Below are 13,913 nucleotides of genomic sequence, written 5' to 3' on the forward strand. Positions count from 1 at the left end.
TACCAGCAATGACGGCGGCAGCACCCGACAGCCAATGGAAACATCAGCTGCAGTGCCGACATCGCTGGATTCCAGGACAGGTAATCCTATGTGTCCATACACAATAAGTAGTCTAGAGGCATTTTTTAAGCTCAGCGTTTAGAGGGAGGAAAAAAAAACTATTTTGCAATGTTTTTATGGCAGAAAAAAATAAATGCAAAATGCTCGTAAACGCTAGCATTTTTTCTGCTAAGAGCACTGGCGTTTTTTTAGGCTAGTGTGCATGAAGCCTCAAAACCTCCGTTTACGTGAAGATGCAAGGTGTTGACTCACTTACTAGGTCCAACCTCCATGTGCATGTCAATCTCTCTACTCTCTATTTTATACTCTTTACTCTACTTTATAACCCTTACATTTATTTCTTAACTCTTCTCTTGTACATAAACTTTCAAAATGTTTCATTATGAGTAGAGGTAGTTGTTTTCCTTATAAGATATCCACCCCACAGGGATTGCATCGGTTGTTTTAGAGGAGTTGATTTACTAAAGGAGTATTGGCTGTTCACTTAGCTAAATTCATTTTTGAATTAACTTAGTGAAGGAGATAAAGATGTGTGACTGTTATTTACAAGCATAAATCCTATTTTCCTTATTCCTGCACATGATTGGGTAGTCAAAGTGACACAGTACCTGTCTCATCATAAAAATTCAGTCGGCTTCCACAGCAAATGGGATCAATATGTCACCAAGGTACTGACAGCCTCAGAATCACTTTACTTACACCGACCGCCTCATAAAATTGGGGAGATTCTGCCCTTCATCCCACCCATGCTGAACTGATGCCACTTGTTCTCATTGGTCTTTTCTGTTTTAGTTGTGTTATTTTGGACTGGTGCTTTATGTCTGTCCTTTATTTAGTGGTACCATCAACCCATTTACTGATTTGATCCTGCAGTTATTTGTGCTTGACGTATACAAGCCCTCTGTTAGCTCCAATGGCGACCCTAGGGGGGGGCCAGAGGGGGCCCTGACCCCCCCAACATTATGCTGGGTCCCACCATGTGCCCCCCCCCCCCCAAATTTTTTTTTTTTTTTTTTTTTACAAAAAGGCAATTTCTTTTTGTTTGTATTCATATTGGATGTGCCGCATCTTACTCGGGCCACCGCTGGGGTAACACAGTCTCTATTGAGAGGGAGAACGTCCCCAGTCAGCTCCTGCGGGTGATTCCTCCCCCTTCCCTCTGCTCGCTGACACTGCATAATGCGAGCGCTCACACAACCACGGCTGCCCGATCTGCTCCTTCCCCTGCATCCTCATTGGCAGGGAGAAGAGCGAGTTGCAGGAAGGACTCCACCAGGACTCTCAGTTACTGAAAAAACAGACTGATTTCTCCCGTCCTTAGGACAGGAGAACCAACCTGTAAATTCCAAGAAATGCTAGACCAGTGCTGTCAATAGCAGGGGCAGGACAGCAAGAGGAGGCTGGGGAACTCCACAGTGACAGAACACCAGAGCCCGGTGGCAAGACAACCTTTGCAACCCTGATAGTTCTCCCACTGCTTTGGACCCTTATATTTTCTTGGTATGCTTGTGACATATATCTCTTGTTCTCTGTCACCCTGGGGGGCCCAATACAGTAGGAAGGGAGCTCACTGCAGAACATGTGAAATGGCCGTTGTGGGATCGTAGTAAATGGGTAAAGGGCCCCAGGATAGATATATCTATCTATCTATATATATTTTATATATATATATATATATATATATATATATATATATATTTGCATTTTATATTGCCCCCCTATTTTTGTCCCTGTCCCCCCATGTGCCCCCCCTAAATATGAAAGCTGGAGACGCCACTGGTTAGCTCCTAGCTCTAGTAAAATGGTTGTACTTCTGCTGTCTTTTGTCTATATATGCTTTGGAATTGTCCTCACCTTGAGATAGTTAACTTTGTTTATTGGAAAACCCAATAAAAAAAAAAAGTGACACAGTGAACACAGTTTCATTTTGGCATTCACTGAGCTACGTGAAAATTCACACTGCAAAGTGAACATGCTGTACTATACAAGTAAATCAACTCCAAAGTCCTCCATTGTAATAAGGAATTGGAAATAATTTCAATTATTATGTAGCTCTGAAAAGCATAAAGTAGACCTAAATATGGCTGTTCCAAAGTATATATTTAATTACAAAAATTATACAAATGTTTTTTTATTTTAAAATAGACATACATTAATAACTATATTCACATCCAGCTGGTGATTTTTTTACTCATGTATCTAAAAAGTTATTTAAAAAATTATACAGGTAGCAGTGTTTTGGAAATTATGTTGATTAGAGAATATACAATTCGTATATGGTTCTTAGCCAGCACTTACAGGATTGTTGTTTATAAAAGTTTTTTGTTTTTTTTTTACATTCACAGTTGTGTTTTTGATTCGTTAGTTGTAAAGATTCTTTGCTGGTCCTTCTTTCACTATTCCATCATATATTATCTCCAAATGTCCTTGTAATTTACAAAGTCCTCAGTCTTTTCATTTACAGTGTTTTATTTTAAGATTTAGCAAAAACGATTCTTCAGAGCTCATACTGATTTTCCACAACTTTCCACACCACTGATTTCACCTCCAGATTTGATACCTCCGAGGCTTGACTCTGCTACAAAGTAAAATATTTTATCATTATTATCACTTGTGAAAATACTAGCAGTGCAGACATGATTCATTTTCAGAATTCGTTTATATATTCAGATTCGTTTTATATATTTGGATATGTTTAGTTTATTATTTCATTCTGAATCGATTCGTTTTTCGGAAGCTATTTTAGAAGATTGGCTATATTCATTTTAACGCGTTAATTAATTATTTTGGGACATTATTAATGTATTGTGTTTGGGTTGGATGGATGTGGATCCATCAGAATCATAACATAATGGAATGAAACAAAATACATTTTGGATTTGTTTGTTGTGTTATGATTCAGAGATTCTGATGGATTCACCTCCATCCAACCCAAACACAATAAGTAGGAAACATCAACTTATTTTACTTTTATACCTTACTGCGTTTATTGCAATATGTTCCCATTTCATATGTAGTATGTTCTTATAATAATGAAAAATGTTAATGCAACATAAAAATTAAATGTATCCAAATCAATTCAGGTCATTCATTATGTTGTTATTTCAGGTCAGAATTAAATTTTTTTTTTTGAAGTTGAAATTCGTTACTATTGTGATTCGGAGACCTGGATACCTCCGAATCTCTGAATAACGAAAATTTCATCCAAATTTTGATTCGAAACTAAAACCAATCACACATGTCTAGCAGGATTGTGATGACTGAATGGATGTGGCTCATGAAGATTATAGTATAGTGATTTGAGAAAAAACATATTTTACTGTGGAATTACTGATTTAGCTAATGGTGAAATTATACTGAAATTATACTGAATCGGAGGCTTAATTTGGCTCATTGACCTGTTTAGGGGAAATTTGTTTTAACAAAAAAAAAAAAACATTCTTTTATTTTAATTTAGAAAGTGTTAGTTTTCTTGCATGTGCGTGTGTGCGTGTGTGTGTGCGTGTGTGTGGGGGGGGTTATGCTGGGGTAGAAGGCCAGAGGGACTGCATTAAGGGTAGTTCAGTTTATTCTATTTAGTCCTTTTTCTGTATTTGATCATTATTGGTCACTAGGTTTTTAATGTTTATGTTTTCTTTTATGAAGTTAATGAGGGGAACAAGAACAGGTCAAGGGTAGTTAAAAAGAGATTCTTACACCCTCAGGAACCAGTTAAAGCCCACTGCACCATCCAAAATGACCAAAAACACATTCCTTTTGTCTTCCCTATGAAATGACTCCAGTGCTTTAGACAAGATTGGCAAAGTTTTGTGAAAATCACCTGATTTCAGAAAAATGGGAACTCTGTTTTATTCATCCCTATTGATAGTCTATTGAAAGATGACAGGACATTTGGAGAAAATAATCATTAGGATGCTTTTAAAGTGTATGTAAACTATGAACTTCTCTTATTTGCCCAGTTTTGGACTGTAAAACATACCTTTGAAGGCATTTTGTTACATCTGTTCGATAAGTGCCAAAAAGTACCTGTTGATCCATCAGAAATCCTATGAGCTCTGAACAGTTCATAGTCTGCAGTCTTATTATGGAGAGGTTTGAGGGGGAGGTGTTCTTTAGTCCTAACACACTTTCTGTCCTACGGTAACAATGCTTCTTCTCCATAGATTTAGTACACTGAGTAAGCATTGTTACCTTAGGACAGGAACTGGCAGGATACCAGGTGAAAATAAAGGGTAAAAAAACCTTAAAACGAAATTGAATGCAGCCACCTCATCTGTGGACTGGTAAGTTTTAATATTTTCTTGGATTTAGATACATTTTATCATATCTCTATTAGAGTCTGTTTGCACTTTTTGTAGTGTATGCAGAATATTAAAACATATGAAGGTCAGAACTTACAAACTTTATAATCATAGGCATTGTACTGCCAGATGTGGCTTCTGAGTCTGACTTCTTGGACTGGAATCTTCGGAATCCTCTTCTATACTCTTCTCTTACCTGGACATGTAACAAGGAAACTGTTATTTAGCAGAGAAATATGGAATAGCACCATAGACACAAAGCTTGGTAAATAAATTTATGTCACATGACCTGGTGGTTGAGCAGGCAGTGTACACAGAAGATGTACAATCCCTGGAGGCTATTGCAGATGGTGAAGATGTAGGACATGACCAGGGAGCCCGACCCAAACTGAAAGATCCCAATAATCCAGGTACAGCCCAATATGAACAGCTGGGACAAAGCCTTAAATGTCAGAAGACTGTGGGGGAAAAGTAATGTACATAAGTTTAAAAAAAAACACAATGCAAATGTGTCTCAAATTAAAGTTCAACGCCATCCCAAAATTTTTTTTTCTTAATAGAGTGGTGAGGGTTTAAAACCAGTCCTTTTTATTGCTGTATGTGTTAATGATTTCTTCTCACTTATAGTCCCTGTGACATTCTGTCATTCCCTATGAGAGGCATAAAGAGCAAAAACAATTCTAATTCTAGTCCTTTTACAGCCTTTTTAAAACGTTGCATGTAATTAGGCTTTAAACTCAACACTTGACTATTTACATTTCAAGCTCAGATGCTTTCCATTCTTTCAGCTATAGATGAGATAATACCTGTATAAAATGCGGATGGGACATTTAAACAACTTTATTTTCAATGTATATCTTGTGTGATGATAAAGTTAATTCCAATACCCCCACTGTCACCAGAATGTAACACAATGTTTTATTACAAAGTTTAAAATGTTACATTAAAAACCCAATATACATCCAATGCCATATCTCTATATAATTTTTACAATAATAACCAATCAGTATCTTTTATAAGTGTGTAGGCTTGATGTGTGGTCCTTCCTCAGGATCCACTCTTGAGCACAGACAGAATAGTTTGAAAAAGGATCACCCCCTTGTGTTAGTATTTTGTTGAACCACCTTTTACTTTAATTACAGCCTTTAATCTGTTGGGATATGTCTCTTCTAACTTTGCACATGTAGACTTTGCAATATTTGCCCACTCTTCTTTGCAGAACTGCTCAAGTTTAGTAAAATTTGATGGTGACTGTTTGTGGACTGTAATCTTTAAGTCATTCCACAGATTTTTAATGGGGTTTAAGTCTGGACTCTGACTAGGCCATGCAAGGACATTTACCTTTTTTTCTCCTTCAACCCCTGTGTAGTCATTTTTGCTGTGTGCTTTAGGTCATGTTGGAAGGTAAACCTTCTTTCCATTGACAAATTTCTGGCAGAGGTCAGCAGATTTTCCTTAAAAAATTGATGGTATTTTGCCCCATCCATTTTTTCTTCTATCATTACAAGCATATACCCACTGTATATATATGGTTTACTTCTGTGTATATGATGTTCATTTGATTATTTGTTTGCTCTAGACATATCTATTCTCTATGTGCAAGCGTGGATCCTGAGGAATCAAGTTACGCTAACACGTCCAACACATCAATCCTACATGCTTATAAAAGATAGTGATCAATTGTTACTGTAAAAATATATAGAGATATGGCATTGGATATATATTGGGCTTTTAATGTAACATTTTAAACTTTGTAATAAAACATTGTGTTTTTATTATGTTTGTACAATATTGTATCGCCCAGTCTAGCACAACTTAAAGTCCCATTTTTGGGGTTTTCTGCCTTACCCTGGGTGTTGTCCCATGGGGTGAACGGACCCCTGTTTTCCTCATTTTGGCAATGCTTCATTGGGATGGTGCCCGAGTGGGGATGGTATGTAGAGCTCATTTCACATATTCGATTTTCAACAAATACAGCAGCTACTACCACATAATTTAATGGAAACAAGCACCGTTTAAAGAATCTGGTGTAGTGATTCTGACCTTTAAGAAATACTTGTGACACTCACTGCCACAGCAGACGGGAAGGTAAGAGAGTTTAAAATATGGCAGATTTGTTTGAAGGAGCAAGGATTCTTTAATTTTTGATTACATCTTTTAAAAATTAGCTTAATGATTTTAAAAAATCATGTTAATGAAAAAAAGTTAAAGAAAAAAGTTTTTTACAGATATTACAGATATTTTAAAGGTATTACAAAATAGACAATTGCAACATTAAAATAAAATAGAATAAAAGTAAAAAATGCTTATATAAAATTTCCAGCAGAATCCAATCCCCCGTAGAGTAGGTCCAAATGTATGTATTAAGGTATCAGCTCTCATGAATGACCTTTAGCGAACCATTACAATTTTGGTGCAAAGCGTGAGTTACAGCTGCAAATTGCAGCAGCTTTGTGTTGACCCCTCAAAGGGTGTTTATGGAAATGAAATAAGCAATCAAAGGGTCTGAGTGGTGTGCTGAAGGGTGTGCTGATGGGTATTGAAGTATTTTATAATACTTTAGAGACACTCCCTTAATGCCAGTTATTCATATTTTAACAATATTTCCAAATATAAAGGTTTCACAATGCGACAACCAATGTATTATTGAATAAATAAGATCTGTATAGATCTTATTTATAGTCTTCTCAGGAGTTAATGTGTCCCACCCACCTTCTGCACCTCATAATATAACCATGTTTGGTGTAACTGATAGCTATTTTCTAATACATCTGTGCAATTGCTTTTTATGAGTGTGATTTTTATCATCGCAGGATTTATGGAATATAAGTAGATTTTGGCAGGTTAAAAAGCACCAGACCAGGATGTGTGTTTGCTTACAACCATTCCTGGAGTGTTTAATGACTATTTTACAATAGCTATTAGTAGGTTCTGTCTTATTTGAGGCTTATATACCCAGTTATGATCAGGATACAGGAGATCTTGTTGAGGGCTCTGCTAGATGTTTTATGACATGGCAATTTTACAACAGGGCTTAATTAGAAGTCTTTAGAGGTTTTGCAGACCCTGGCTAGTAATGTTTATCCAACGTGATCTGCTTGAGGTTGTTGTTTTGGAGTAGGAAGTGGATGCATTATATGAAATGTGTCAGCTCTCTGCTTAGCCCTACATATTTTTGAAGGGTCATCAGTTTCAATTTAGCCATTCAATGCCATAAAAGTATCGAACAGGCTGCTGCAGTCTTCAAGGTGCCCTGAATCCCAGACCACTATAACATAGCAGTTTCCCCCCATCCCTCTTAGCAGTGCTCTTCCGAGCTACTGAAATTTTATACTGACCAGTTAGGGTCATAATGATGACCTGTTATTCCGCTGTTTCACCCCTTACATGTCCCTAACTTTAAACACTATGAGGAAGCAATGAAACTGGCACGTGTACATTAGTAATGTAAGGATTTATAGGCTTTCCCATTCTAGTCTAAGGAGCTGAGCACACCCAACCTACTGGCTGAGTGACAATTCAGGTGAATGACCAAATATGACACTATACTTTATGGCAATAAGTAACATGTGGCTAGTCCGGTTCAGGAGAAAGGTAAACATTACTATTAAAAAAAATACTGCATCTTAAAGCCTTTTCTGGTAGCAGAAGAACATGCTCTCTATGCATTTTAAAGTTCCCATTGGTTTCTGAACTGCACCACTCTGCATTCTGGGTGAACTGTGCAGTACATATTTGTAGTATTATACTGTCAGAATGGTCCTTCGGTCTTTTTTATTTACACCCTATTAGTGATACTCAGAAGTGTCTCTCGATGCTTCCCTGTGACCTCCCTCTGAAGCACCTGTGACAATACTGACATTGATATTAACATTAGGTAGGTCTAAATCAAAGGCAGGTAGTAGGAGAGCTGTCAGCATAGTCAGGGACCAGTGCTGTGGATATGATTTGTCAGGGAAGAGGGGGGCAGAAGTGCACCAAATTACCAATGTAAACCAATAACTTTTTTCTAGCTTACTAATCTGTTCTCAGTAGTTCACCAGGTTTTTGTCATTAAGCAAGGACTGAAAGAGGTAAGAAAAGGTAAAGAAAAAAAAAGTTGATGGATTTGGATTTGGGACTAGTGAGGACCCTGAAGACTCTGTGCATGGGAGGTCAGCTCAGATATTGACTTCACAGGGGCTCAAGAGAGATCTGTGTCAATACAACCTCTCTGATCTTTTTTTTTTTTTTTTTTTATATATATATATATTTTTAGTAAGTTTTAAATCAATTACACATAACATAAAACAGAATCACCCGTGCAGGGGCAGGGCCACACAAAAAAAACAAAAAATGAGGGCCCAGTGTGAGAAGAGAACAAACACTTACGATTTATCTACAAAATTAACTACCAGAGAGGGATAGGGGATAGTACAGGAATCGCTAGGCTCAAACAACATATTAAGGATTAAGGCATAGGTAAGACATCATTGCAACCCTGGCCAGCATATTCCAGAAACACCTGAGTTTTAATGTACATCATCTGCCACCATAGCAGCCGTGGAGGCATCATCTAACCAACAAGACCAGACTTTCTGGAACTTACGGGGACAACCTCTATTAGTATAAGTGTCTTGGTACAGAGGCAGATTAGAATTAAACACATCCAAAAGGACATTGTGGGAGGAGAGATTTGTTTCCAACACATAGTGATTGTCTTACAGGCATAAAATAACAGGAGGCTGACAAGGGTCCTTTACGCCATCATAGCAGCTAAGGATTCTACCAGACCCAGTAAACAATATTGTGGTTCAAGGGGAATGGCAATTTGCCTCACATGACTTATCACTTCCAATACACCTTGCCTAATTGTACTATACCGGACAGGTACAAAAGATGTAAAAAAAACTCCCTGGTTTGGTGCGAGCAGTGCCAGCATTCTGGGGAAAGAGATGTAATCATCTTATGGAGTCTGTACGGGGTGTAGTAAGCTCTGTGTAAGATTTTAAATTGAATCATGTTATCCCTAGCGGAGAAAAAATGAGAAAAGGGAAAGTCCCAGATCTCTTTTCAGTCTTCATCGTCCAGTCCAGGAATATCCACAGTGCATTTCTGGCATAATAAGGATAGCTCGGGACTGGGCCTCACCAATCTTTAATGATCTCTATGCCTGTGTTATCAGGTGCAATCAAATTTTCTGTGTTTATTTTGCCTCAACAGTCTCTCTAATGGGTCCCCTCCCGCCCATATGGGCTGCCATGACAACAGTTACGCCACTGTTCACACTTTTAAGTATATGAAACAAAGTTATTAAAAAAGTAAGGAGGGTATAGAATGTGCCATATCGCAAAACAGTCAATCAAATTTTAGTTTGGAGATATCAGAAAAAAGTTGCATTTTGATTGGCTGCTGTGTGTTGCTACACTTTGCACATTGTACTTTCCCTAACCTATATTTGCCATACCTACCGGGTGTGTTTTAAAGTTGAAACATTTTTATTGAGAGATGCCAGTTTCTTCTTAAGGAGCACAAATGTAAGAACCAAGAGGATGACATTTATCTAAGGAAACACATTAAAAGAAAAAGGGTTAGCTAAAGATTTTTTTACAATGGTCAGATCATCTTCTGAAAGATCTTCTATCTAGATGAAACTTACACTGATCAAAATTCAGTCAACTCAGCAGGGACTTTCCGAATTTCAATCAGCAGGTGGGCTTCCATGCTTGACAGAAGTTGTTTCTTTAATCAACTTCCGTTGGAGTGATATGTTGGAAATTTTTTTTTGATCAGCAGCTGCAGTCAATCAGCCAATCTCCAGGGGGGGAATTTATCCGTTCACCTAAAGCTGGCTATACACTAGTAGATTTTCAAATTAACATTTGTACCAATGCTGTCTGAAAGAACTTCAACATTCTGTTTGCTTTTAACATTTGATTCTGGTATATATATAATTTCCCAAACAAAAATCACATACACTGTTATAAATGTGTTTGTTCGAGAAATATTTTCCATCCTGCGCCTTCAAATTTTTTCACTGCAGTCAAAATCAAACTTTGACTTGACCCCACTAACAATTAGAAAATTAAATGAATGCTCTTAAAATGAATAATTTTGAACAAAATTCTATTAGTGTATAGCCAGCTTTACAGTGTATGGCCAGCTCTACTATTTGTATCCTTGCATGTTTTTTAGATCATAAATCCTCCCCCTTGAGCTGACACTTATCTGATAACCGCCCACTGAATAAAATACTCCAACTTGGCTAATACCTCACAGGAGATATACAGAGGCTGTTGGAAATTCATAGATACAAAATGTTGTTCCTTCTAAAATCAGTAGCATTAAAAACAACCACCAAGTGTGTAGGACAACCCAAAATGTAACTAGCTAGAGATAGGAATACAGTCAGTACAAGGAGTCTCATTTTATATACTCACAGTAATAAGCACACAAACTGGACCAAGGAAACTCCAGATGAGATCTTTTTTAAGCCAACAACTAGAAGGAACACATAAGTATGGTTTTCAGGTGACTATGTGTAAATCTATATTTTTTAAACATGTTTACAAGGAAGAGAATCTCAGAAAGGTGATCCTTAAAAAGAAAAGCTCTGGGATTTTAATAATTGAATACAAGAAAATATCAGGTAATCAAGGAAAAAAAGAATCTCAGGGAAGGTTCCTGAAGAAGATACTCAGAAAGCACAATAGCTGAACAGAGTGGGCATCTTAGGAAGCATAGTTGGTACAGGGGAGAATATCAGGAAGGTAAAATAATGGAGAGAGGAGAATCAAGGGAAGAGTTAATAATGGAGAGAAGAGAATTTCATGAAGGTATATTAGCAGATAGAGAAGAACCTTGGAAAGGGTGATTACTGAAAGAAAAGAATCCTCTGAAACATTAATTAGTGGGAGAGCACAATTTTGGGAAAAGTCAGTGGTGGAGTGGAACAATCTTAGGAAGGGTAATTGGTAAAGAGAGCAGAATGTTGAGTAAAGTAAGAGTAAATGATGGAGAAGTGAGAATTTTAGGACAACTTTGGAAGGAATAAAGATTGTTCCCACAGTGGGATGAACAATCTGTGAACAGAGGGATGACTGCAGAGAAAATCAAAGAGATGATATACTCTGGAAGGATAATTTGGAAAGTTATCAGAAATAGAAAAAGGGATAAGTCTTTTCTATACTGCCTAAACAACTTACTAATTTTCTGTTCCATATGAACCAGGTCGCATTGCTGCAGAGATAATAATGATGATGACAGGAATTCCAAATCCGGCTATACAAACGTATGGGAAAAGTTGGCGTTGAGATGTCATGTAATTCATGGCTTGCAGGTTTCGGACTGTCATGAAGAGTAGAGCGCTCTCCAGAGACATCCAGCAGAAGGCACAGAGGAAGGAGAACTGGAGGAGACCCGCAATCACTGCACAAAGGACCTGAAACGCATAAAGCAGAGAGTAGAGACACAGAGAATAAGTCCACTTCCCTATGAGTGAGCTCACATACACATGGGAATTTGATAGACTTCAATTTATACTGTATAATACTGTATAATTCATTTTATTTTATTGATGTATAATTTAATAAAAGTTATGTAGGTAGGCCATGTAGATTTAATATGTGGGCAAGCGCATCCCCGTCCTTTCAATTTTAACTTTATTTCTTGGCTTCTTTATTTCTGGTGGACTTGAGTGTGTATACTTTATTATGTATTACCATTAAGTTACCTTGCTTTTTGGTTTGTTTTCTTTTTTTGTATTGCACCTTGAGCCAATGAATGCCCAACTATAGAAACAACTATAAATAGGTATAGACCATTTTTACAATCTGAAGCTAATGTTATATAGTTAACTCTCTACAATTGTATTATATACATTCACCAGCCACTTTATTAGGTACACCTGTTTAATTGCTTGGTAACACAAACTGCTAATCAGCCAATCACAGGGCAGCAACTCAATGCATTTAGGGTACTTTCACACTGGGGTGGTGCCGGCATCATCGGTTTTACCGCTGTTATAGCAGTGTTTTCCAACCGCTAGCGGGGCGTTTTTAACCCCTGAAGCAGTTTGCTGCCCATTCATTTTAATGGGCAGGGTGTTTTGGGAGCGGTGTATACGCACAGCCACAATGATGCTGCTTGCAGGCCTTTTTTTCCCACCCTGCAAGCGCACCGCCCCAATGTGAAAGCACTGGGGAGGCATAAGAGGCACTTTACAGGCACTTTACAGGTGCTATTTTTAGCACTAAAACGCCCAGAAAGCGCCCCAGTGTGAAAGGGGTCTTAGTCATCTAGATGTGGTGAATACTACTTTGCTGAAGTTCAAACTGAGCATCTGAAAGGAGGAAAGGGGATTTAAGTGACTTTGAACATAGCATGGTTGTTGGTGCCAGAAGAGCTGGTCTGAGTATTTCAAAAACTGCTGATCTACTACGATTTTCACACACAGCCATCTCTAGGGTTTCCAGTTAATGGTCCAAAAAAAGAGAAAATATCCAGAGTTGGAGGTCAGAGGAGAATGGGCAGACTGGTTCAAGATAATAGAAAGGCAACAGTAACTCGAATAACCACTCGTTACAACCAAGGAATTCAGAATACCGTCTCTGAACACACACCAAATCGAACCTTGAAGCAGATGGACAACAGCAGCAGAAGACCACACCAGATGCCACTCCTGTCAACTAAGAACAGGAAACTGAGGCTACAATTCGCACAGATAAAATTAAATGAATGTATTACAGCTAGGGATGAGCCGAACACCCCCCGGTTCGGTTCGCACCAGAACCCGCGAACGGACCGAAAGTTCGCACGAACGTTAGAACCCCATTGACGTCTATGGGACTCGAACGTTCGAAATCAAAAGTGCTCATTTTAAAGGCTAATTTGCATGGTATTGTCCTAAAAAGGGTTTGGGGACCCGGGTCCTACCCCAGGGGACATGTATCAATGCAAAAAAAACTTTTAAAAACGGCCGTTTTTTCGGGAGCAGTGATTTTAATGATACTTAAAGTAAAAAAAAAAGTGAAATATTCCTTTAAATATCGTACCTGGGGGGTGTCTATAGTATGCCTGTAAAGTGACGCGTGTTTCCCATGTTTAGAACAGTCCCTGCACCAAATGTCATTTTTAAAGGAAAAAATCTCATTTAAAACTGCTTGCGGGTTTAATGTCATGTCGGGTCATGGCAATATGGATGAAAATCAGTGAGACAAACGGCATGGGTACCCCCCAGTCCATTACCAGGCCCTTTGGGTCTTGTATGGATATTAAGGGGAACCCCGCACCCAAATTAAAATAAGGAAAGGTGTGGGGCCACCAGGCCCTATATACTCTGAACAGCAGTATACAGGCGGTGCAAATAAGACAGGGACTGTAGGTTTGTTGTTAAGTAGAATCTGTTTGTAATTTTGAACATTTTTAACGTGTTTAGCTCCAGCCAAAAAATCTTTTCTAAGCTTTTTGGAAAACATAGGGAAGGGTTATCACCCCTGTGACATTTGTTTTGCTGTCTTTCCTCCTCTTCAGAAGATTTCACCTCACTTTTTTGTCCCAATGAAAAATGTTTTT

General features: G+C 38.0%; 1 protein-coding gene across 1 annotated transcript in view; it reads right to left on the reverse strand.

Annotated features, from left to right (window-relative positions):
- Positions 1 to 2,373: 2,373 nt before the first annotated feature.
- LOC141133239 (adhesion G protein-coupled receptor E3-like) overlaps positions 2,374 to 13,913 on the reverse strand; it is a 142,356-nt gene continuing 130,816 nt past the window's right edge. Inside the window, exons 14-19 of the mRNA XM_073622497.1 lie at positions 11,546 to 11,781; positions 10,781 to 10,841; positions 9,812 to 9,903; positions 4,651 to 4,819; positions 4,459 to 4,557; positions 2,374 to 2,638 (exon numbers count right to left, since the gene is read on the reverse strand). Coding sequence (XP_073478598.1) covers positions 2,558 to 2,638; positions 4,459 to 4,557; positions 4,651 to 4,819; positions 9,812 to 9,903; positions 10,781 to 10,841; positions 11,546 to 11,781 — 738 coding nt within the window. The 3' untranslated portion in view covers positions 2,374 to 2,557. The remainder of the gene's footprint in view (positions 2,639 to 4,458; positions 4,558 to 4,650; positions 4,820 to 9,811; positions 9,904 to 10,780; positions 10,842 to 11,545; positions 11,782 to 13,913) is intronic.

This window comes from Aquarana catesbeiana, linkage group LG03 (genome assembly GCF_042186555.1).
Source record: "Aquarana catesbeiana isolate 2022-GZ linkage group LG03, ASM4218655v1, whole genome shotgun sequence".
Taxonomy (NCBI): domain Eukaryota; kingdom Metazoa; phylum Chordata; class Amphibia; order Anura; family Ranidae; genus Aquarana; species Aquarana catesbeiana.